This window comes from Amblyomma mixtum, chromosome 7, assembly GCF_055824585.1.
Source record: "Amblyomma mixtum isolate Tamu chromosome 7, ASM5582458v1, whole genome shotgun sequence".
In the NCBI taxonomy this organism is placed as follows: Eukaryota; Metazoa; Arthropoda; class Arachnida; order Ixodida; family Ixodidae; genus Amblyomma; species Amblyomma mixtum.
In genome coordinates, this window is record NC_143018.1 from 129,067,528 (window position 1) to 129,076,973 (window position 9,446).

Sequence of the window (9,446 nt, forward strand, 5' to 3'; positions counted from 1 at the left end):
ACACCGACCCTTGGCTCGTTCCTCATTTTCGCACCAATTATAAATTGCAGTCCATAAAACACAATCTACCTGTTATATTAAATCGCCATAAAGATATCAATAACTTTGCACGCAAAAAGTTACACGAATATTTTAGTAAATTGTAATTGCCTTCTTCCTCGCATTTTGTAGTTATATAACTCTGTATAAGTGTCCTCTTTTGTGTGCTTTGTATATATGTATGTGCTTTTTATATGTGTATGCTCTGTTTAATTTTTGTACTGTATAGTATTTCTCCGTATGTACTGCCTGTCGCTGCTCTGTAAACGTCTCCGAGACTCAGTCAAGGCCCAGTCGGTCCTTTTAGCCAGGAGAACGTTCCAGTGTATAACTGGAGAATAAATTGAATTGAAAAATTGAATTGAAATTACAAGCTTATGTTGCCAATACGTGAGACGGCAGGTCACTGACCTACAAGTTAGGTGCCCTTTACAGCGCGCTGCCTAAGACAGGGAGTCTACTTGAGTAGTAAAAAAGTAACGGAAACGGTTATGCAGCGATGGCGTAGAGGTAGAGCATCCGCCTCGCGTGCAAGAGTACCGGGGTTCGAATCCCGGTGCCACGCTATTCTCCACCGGCCACGCAATTCTCCACGCAATTCTCCACGCAATTCTCCACAGTATTAACGAGAGAGTGACAGCTATCGTAATTAGGATTAATAAGAGGCACAAGCTGAAAGTGGTGCAGGCCTACGCGCCTACATCAAGCCATGATGACCAGATAGTTGAAAGCTTCTATGAGGATGTGGAATCGGCAATGACCAAAGTAAAATCACAGTACACTGTACTGATGGGCGACTTTAACGCAAAGGTGGGTAAAAAGCAGGCTGGAGGCAAGGCGGTAGGGGACTGTGGCATAGGTTCTAGGAACAGTAGGGGAGAGTTATTAGTAGACTTCGCAGATGGAAATAATTTACGGATTATGAATACCTTCCTCCGCAAACGAGCAAACAGGAAGTGGACGGGGAAGAGCCCCAATGGTGAGACTAAAAATGAAACAGACTTCATACTGTGTGCACACACTGGCATCGTAGAGGATGTGGAGGTCCTCGGCAAGGTCCGTTGTAGCGACCACAGAATGATAAGGTCTCTTGTTAGCTTAGATTTGAAGAGGGAACGGAGGAAACTGGTGAAGCGAAAAGCTATTAATGAGTTAACATTAAGAGGGAAGGTAGAGGAATTCAGAATGTCGCTGCAAAACAGATTTTCCCCTTTAACTGAAGAAGACGACCATAGTGTTGAAACAATGAATGATAATCTTACAGCTATCGTTACAGAGTGCGCCGCAGAAGTAGGTGGTAGGATGGTTCGACAGAATACCAGCAAGCTATCTCAGGAGACTAAAGATCTCATTAAGAAACGCCAAAGCATGAGGACGTCTAACTCCACAGACAGGATAGAACTAGCAAAGCTATCGAAGTTAGTAAATAAGCGCAAGGTAGCCGACATAAGAAAGTTTAACATGGAGAAAATCGAGCATGCTCTAAGGAAGGGAGGTAGCCTAAAATCAGTGAGGAGAAAACTGGGCATAGGTAAAAACCAGATGTATGCGCTAAAAGACAAACAGGGCAATGTCATCAGCAATATGGATAAGATAACTGAGAAGGGTTGTTTTGTAGGCCAGTTAGTCATACATATTTCAAGAAAAGCTTCGGCGCGGCAGACGAGCACAAAACGTAGAAAAACACCACAGAGCGCCAACTAACAACTGATTTTATTGAAACCCGCGTCAACGAATATATGCTTTGCGCTCATCAACGACAAAAAAGAAAAAAGATAACATGCAGTGAAGAGAGCATTAGGCACAAAATAATCAGCAGCCATAGCACCTGTGACACTATCGAACATCGTCATGTCCCAAACCTAATCATTCTGTTAGGAATTCTAATTCTGTCTTCAGAAGCGTCACAGATGGATTGCTCACGCATGTGTTTGTCCCCGAACGAAGGATGACTGCTGCTTCAAAAATTTCTCTTTGAAGCTTGTTTTTTCTGCGGCCTAAAATAAGTGTACCGCTGAAGAGCGGGAAACAGCCGCATTCTTTGCAGTGCACCGGCAGGTGCTCCCCAGTGCTGTTCTTGAGAGAGTTTGAGTGTTCTCTTAGTCTGTCATTTATGCACCTGCCGGTTTGTCCAACATAAAACTGACCACAGGTGAACTTGATTTTGTAGATCACGCCTACTGCACATGGGATGAAAGGATTTTGGTTTTTTTGCCGCAGACTATTCTTTCTGATTGCACCCTGCCAACCATTGGGCATAGTGTTGACAGTTTACAAGGTGCCGTAAAAACCATGCTGACACCATGCTTTGTAGACACCTTTTTAAGGTTGTGTGAAACCTTGTGTATGTATGGAACAACCTCAAATTTCTTTTCTCTTAAAGATTCCTGTGATGTGGCCTCTCTGCCTGGGTTCTTCAACTTTTTGAATAATGATTCCGAGGCTCCCACCATCAGGGATGACTTGTAGCCGGCCATGCGAAGACGCGCTGTTTGAGTCGTAAAACTGTCGGTAACCTTGTGTTCGCAAGACTTTAGAAGGGCGGACTTAAATAGGGAACCCACAAGACCGCGTTTTACAAGTTTTGAATGGCAGGAATTGAAGGGCAATGGAGCCTTCTTACACCGCGGGAGATACTGCCAACAAATGTGATCTTTGTTATCAAAAGATAACCTTAAATCCAAAAATTGAATGCACTGCGAAGATGGCAACTCAGAGGTGAAACGGACGGAATTAGACACGCTAGAAAAAACAGACAGAATGTCTCCGGCTATATCTTCAAGAACGTCTGCTTGGGATATCTTCCCGCTCTTCAGCGGTACAGTTTTTTTAGGCCGCAGAAAAGACAAGCTTCAAAGAGAAATTTTTGAAGCAGCAGTCATCCTTCGTTCAGGGACAAACACATGCGTGAGCAATCCATCTGTGACGCTTCTCAACAGAGATTTAGAATTCCTATCAGAATGATTAGATTTGGGGCACGACGATGTTGGATAGTGTCACACGTGCCATGGCTGCTGATCAGTTTGTGCCTAATGCTCTCTTCACTGCATGTTATCTTTTTTCTTTTTTGTCGTTGATGAGCGCAAAGCATATATTCGTTGACTCGGGTTTCAATAAAATCGGTTGTTAGTTGGCGCTCTGTGGTGTTTTTCTACGTTTTGTCCTCGTATGTCGCGCCGAAGCTTTTCTTGAAATATGGATGAGATAGTTGAATTAGCCGAAGAGTTCTACACAAATCTATACAGTAGCGAATGTAATCATCAAGTTACTGAGGGAGGCAGTCGAGCACAGCAATGGGACATCCTGCCAGTAACGAAGGAGGAAGTAAAGAAAGTCTTAGGAGCAATGCAAAGAGGGAAAGCAGCTGGTGACGATCAGGTAACAGCTGATTTGTTGAAGGACGGAGGAGGGATTGTGCTACAAAAACTAGCCACCCTGTATACGCAATGCCTTGCGACCTCGAGAGTACCAGAAGCTTGGAAGAACACTAACATTATCTTAATTCATAAGAAAGGAGACGTCAAGGAGTTGAAGAATTACAGACCAATCAGTTTATTGTCCGTTGCCTACAAGGTATTTACTAAGGTAATCGCTAATAGAGTCAGGACAACCTTGGACTTTAGTCAACCAAATGTTCAGGCAGGCTTTCGTAAAGGATACTCGACAATAGACCACATTCACACTATCAATCAGGTAATAGAGAAATGCGCAGAATATAACTGTAAGTATGCGCACTGTCATGTTAACACGTGCCTTTACGGTACCAAGTGCGCATGCTCATGCTTGTACCTGTCCTTATATAAGCAGCCGCTTGTCTGATAATAAAGACACTTTGTTCCCTGCCTCCCGGCCGTTCACATGGTGTCAGAAGTGGGGCGGCGACGCGTTTCGCAAGCCGCGTTCACCGCTGTTCTTCGCCGCCCCCTCGTCCAGCTGCACCCCTAGTACCCTCCAGAGAAAGAAGCATGGCCTCGACGGTTCTTCCACCGCCAAAGCCACTGGAAAGTACGGGTGACGCTTACCAGAATTGGATCATCTGGAAAAGTGAGTTTACTCTGTTTTCTACGGCGATCGGACTAAGGAAGCAGCCTAAAGACGTTCAGGCAGCAACCCTTCTTGTGACGATTGGAGAAGAAGCAAGGCGGGTGTTCTATACCTTCGATTTCGCAAATGAAGACGAAAAGAAAGACCTCGATAAGCTGATTGAAAAATTTGAGGCCCACTACAAACCAGCGAAGAATTTAACATTCAACGAGTTTCGTTTCGGCTCCCGAGATCAACGTGAGGGCGAATCTTTTAACAAATGGCTAATCGATATCCGAAGTCTTGCTCGCTTGTGCGAATTCGGAGAGCTGGAGGACAGACTACTGCGCAGTCGAATAATTCTAGGAGTTAAAGACAAGGACCTGCAGCAGAAACTTCTGTCTGAAAATCCGTCGTATGCCAAAACAGTGGAAATATGCCGAGCAAGGGAACAAGCGAAGGAGCATTTCAACGAGATCAGGGAGGCAGAAGTGAACGGAACAGATGAGGCCACCATACATGCAGTGAAATCGAAAGCTAGCCTCGGAATTTGCCCGAACTGCTGTTTCACGGAGCACGGAAAAGGAAAGTGCCCTGCGCAAGGAAAGCGCTGCAACAAGTGTGGAGGCCGAAATCACTTCGCGCGTGGATGCCGTCAACAAGCAAGACCGACGGGCCAAGGATGCAAGATAAAACAGGTCGAAATGGCAGAGGACGAGGGTTACTTCCTTCAAACCTTGGAAGTCAATGCAATTGATAACCAAGACCGCTGGTCAGCGACTGTCGACATCGCAGGTTCCGCCATACGCTGCAAAATTGATACTGGAGCCAACTGTTGCGTCATGCCCGAAGCGACGCTCAGTAACATAACTACGAAGCCAGCACAAGACTGCTGCTCTACGCTACGGTCGTTTTTCGGGCGCATAGAAAAGGCGACGAAGAAGATTGAGCTTCCGGTCGCCAGTACAACGCAGGCTACCACTGCGCTATTCTTTATCGTTAAACAAGCAGTTCCTGTTACATTGAGCGGCAAGGTGGCTGAACGCTTAGGGCTGATTGGCTGGATAAATACCGTGGACGCCTCAGAAAGTAAGGAAATAGTAGAAAGATTTGAAGATGTTTTTCAGGGTTTGGGAGAAATCAAGGACGTAGCCTACCACATGGAGCTGAAACCTGAAGCTCGAGGCGTCGTCAAGCCAGCGCGACGAGTCGCCATCGCACTTCAGGAGCGCGTCCGAGCTGAGCTGGACCGGATGGAGCACGACGGCGTCGTTGCTAAGGTAACAGAACCGACTTCCTGGTCTAGTCACATGGTTGTAGTGGTAAAGAAAGAAAAAGTACGCATATGCTTGGACCCTTCTGACTTACATAAAGCACTTCTGACGGAGCACTACCACATGCCGACGTTAGAAGATATCCTACCGCAGCTGCATGGAGCGAAATTCTTTTCTACTCTTGATGCATCATCAGGATTCTGGCAGATTAAGTTGGACGAGCCGAGCTCCCGCCTATGCACAATGAGCACGCCCTACGGGCGATACAGATTCCTGCGCATGCCGTTCGGCATCGCTTCAGCGCCGGAAATTTTTCAGCGGGTGATGCACCGGGTACTAGAGGGCGTGAAGGGCGTTGCTGTCGTTATGGACGACATATTGGTTTGGGGAAAGTCGCGAGAGCAACACGACAGCAATTTAGTAGCTTTGCTGTCCCGATGTCGCGAACACAACTTGAAGCTCAATAAGAACAAGTGCAATTTCCTCCAGCCCAGAGTCCGCTACATGGGCCACATTCTGACTCCAGAGGGGCTGTGCCTGGACCCGAGCAGAGTCGAAGACATCATGCAAGTTCCGCAACCACAAAACCGTAAGGAACTGCAAGTTTTCCTCGGCATGATCAACTTCGTGGCGCGGTTTGTTCCTAACATATCCACGTTGTCACCGCCGCTTCGCGAGCTGTTGAGAAAGGACGTCGCGTGGGTCTGGACAGACCAGCAAGATAGCAGTTTTCTTCAGCTTCGACCAACTCTCACGAAGGCGCCAGTCCTTGCCTATTTTAACCAAGAAGAACCAGTGACCTTGTCAGTAGACGCCAGTCAGCATGGAGTAGGAGCCGTTCTTCTACAGAATGGGCAGCCAGTTGCGTACTCATCCCGTTCGCTAACAGAAGCACAGCAGCGCTACGCGCAGATCGAGAAGGAAACATTGGCAATTGTTCATGGTTGCACAAAATTTCAAGATTATATCTTCGGGCAATCAGAGGTTATCGTCGAGTCTGATCACAGGCCTCTGGAATCTATATTCAAAAAGCCACTTTGTGAATGCCCTCTACGATTGCAACGCATGAGGCTTGTTTTGCAAAGATTCCCAATCAAGGTGACCTTCAAACCAGGAAAGGAGTTGTTTCTAGCCGATGCGCTTTCTCGCTTCCCGAGCACTAAGGAACTAACCGACGAGACAGAACAATTTCAAGTCAGCGTTGTTTCTTCGCTTCCTGTGTCCGACCAGCAGCTCGAAAGTATTCGGCATGAAACTAACAAAGACGCTAGTATGGCTGAACTGCGCCGTTACTCGAGCACAGAATGGCCGGAAATGAAGGCCCATGTGCCGCATGCCCTGCGTCCATACTGGTGCTACCGCAACGAGCTGCACGTTGAGGAAGGCCTGCTACTCAGAAGCAACAAAATAGTCATTCCTCCTGCCAAGCGACCGGAAATTCTGCGCTTGCTGCACACCGCACATGGAGGCGAAGAAAAAATGAAGATGAGAGCTAGAGAAGTAATGTTTTGGCCCGGCATGAACGCAGACATCTCATCTCTAGCTAAGTCATGTGCAGCGTGCGAAAAGTACAAGCGCAGGAACACTAGACTGCCTGTGCTTAGCCACGAGATACCAGGCCTGCCATGGCAAGTAGTAGGGCTTGATATTTTCCACCACGATGACCAGTCCTACCTAATCCTCGTGGATTTCTACTCGTTCTTTTTCGAGGTTCAAAAGCTACGTCGGACAACAGCGACAGCGGTAAACAATGCGTGCATGCTCGTCTTCGCGACTCATGGAATCCCGGCAAAGCTGTGCAGTGATAACGGCCCACCTTTCAACAGCGCCTGTTTCCGCTCTTTTGCTGCGCAGCTAGGAATTGCCCACGTAACGTCAAGCCCGTACTATCCTCGTGGTAACGGCATGGCGGAGCGTGCGGTGCAGGAGGCGAAAAAACTGCTCACGAAGTGTCCTTTCGCAGCCCTGGAATTTTACAGCGCCCTGCTGGAGTGGCGAAACATGCCAAGGGACGAGCAACTGAAGTCGCCCGTTAAAAGGTTGATGGGCCGCCAAACAAGGACCCAGTTGCCGGTTCTTCCCCAGCACCTCGAACCACAAACTGTGCCATCACAATCCGTTCGCAATCGCCTCCAGGAAATAAGAGAAAAGCAGCGCGTCTTCTACAACCGAACAGCTAAGCGTTTACCACATCTTCGCAGCGGGTCTCAAGTATCGGTGTACGACACCATACGCAGAACATGGTCGCCAGCTGTGGTTGTAGGCCCTGCAGGAACACCTAGGTCATACACCCTACTTACAGACAGCGGACAAGAGCTGCGGCGCACCAGGGAGCATCTCAGTTCCAAAGAACTGCAACCAACGTCGGACCCTGAAGCGACCATTTCTCCGGAGTCGGTATCCCAGCCTGACCAGATGGCGGAGCTACAACCTGAGAGCATCCTTCGTAGAAGTGACCGTCAGCGTAGACCGCCACAACGTTACCCCCTGCCAGAGAGACCGCAGCCTTAGGTCCCTGACATGTGAATTTAGAAACTGTTTCTCTTTTTTTTTCTTGTTTCTTTTTCTTTCTCTTCGAAAAGTAGGAAGATGTAAGTATGCGCACTGTCATGTTAACACGTGCCCTTACGGTACCAAGTGCGCATGCTCATGCTTGTACCTGTCCTTATATAAGCAGCCGCTTGTCTGATAATAAAGACACTTTGTTCCCTGCCTCCCGGCCGTTCACAATAACCAACCCCTATATACAGGGTGTTTCACCTAAGATTTTCTGCAATTTTTAAAAATAAGCTATTTGAATTAGATGCCCGCTTTTGCGGGCATAGCATTTTCAGTGGTGTAGTACATCATAATTCAGCTAAGACGTGCTAACTAGCAAGCTTGTTAACCAATAATGATTGCGCTGATAATATCGTCCATGAGACACCGTTGTCATGCAGCCGTTTCTACGTGCATCGGAGCGGACGATTTCTGACTGAACGACGGGGAGAGCATGCCAACAACGCACGTCACATGCGTGAAATTCTTGAAATTCATTGTCGCGACTGTGAATTCGAGGATGGCGGCCACTGTGCTTCCGATTTTGTGTATTCTGTAATTGACGAAAGCTATTCAGCGCAGATTACAAAGGACATATTAGACGCCATAGCGATAGACAAGACAGGAAGTGTTGCGTAAGTATGCCTTGAGTCCCAATTTTGAAAAAGGAGGTTATATATCTCAGCATAGACGAAAGGACGTGACTTTGGTTTCGAATTGTATGCTCTTTGTGTTGTTTTAAGCATGAAATGCTTTTAGCTCCCGTTGTCGGCAGTGTGGTGACGTCACGCCGAGACCGAGAGCCAACATCCGGGCACTGAAATCCACTCATCCGGGCACTGAATTCCACTCATCCGGGCACTGAAATCCACTCATCCGGGCACTGAATTCCAGTCATCCGGGCACTGAAATCCACTCATCCGGGCACTGAATTCCAGTCATCCGGGCACTGAATTCCAGTCATCCGGGCTCTAAAACGAGAACATCCGGGCACCGTACGAGACTTAACGAGATTTAACGAGACTCTCTAAGCCCTCCTACGCGACCGGCATGCAAGCGCCGGTTGGTCTCCAAACGAGACAAAAAATAACTGCTGCCAGTGCCTTCTCAATGTTTATCAAGATATCAGTGGAGCTGTGGGTTTGATAATGCACGGAATTATAATTTCCGATTTCTAATAACGCGTGCAAAAAGCACATAAATGCCATGTTGCACTTCGTTGTCGTACGTGATCCGGGGGAGAAGCGCTGCGTTCAAAGGGCAAGGCATCGCGCCGAACGGGTGGTGTCGTTCCTCCCTTCCTTTACGGTGCGGTTCGGGTGTCCACCGAGATGGCAGAGAATTACTGCGCCATTTCCTTTCCTCAAAAAACCTTGCGTTCAAATGGCAAGGCATCGCGCTGAACGGGTGGTGGCGTTCCTCCCTTCCTGTACGGTGCGGTTCGGGTGTCCACCGAGATGACATTAGGCCCGTAAACATTTCATGCTTACTCTACTCTCGTTTACGGGAGAGGCAGAGATTTTTGATTTTCTTCCCCGTCATGTGCCAGTATATTTTGATTTACCTTTCTAA

At 47.6% G+C, this 9,446-nt stretch overlaps 1 protein-coding gene across 1 annotated transcript; it reads left to right on the forward strand.

Annotated features, from left to right (window-relative positions):
* The first annotated feature begins 5,222 nt into the window (after positions 1-5,222).
* Positions 5,223-7,847, forward strand: LOC149337566 (uncharacterized). The gene is made up of 3 exons (XM_089554458.1): positions 5,223-5,342; positions 5,831-5,925; positions 7,316-7,847. The coding sequence occupies exons 1-3, from the start codon at positions 5,223-5,225 to the stop codon at positions 7,845-7,847; spliced, it is 747 nt and encodes a 248-aa protein (XP_089410584.1).
* Positions 7,848-9,446: the final 1,599 nt, after the last annotated feature.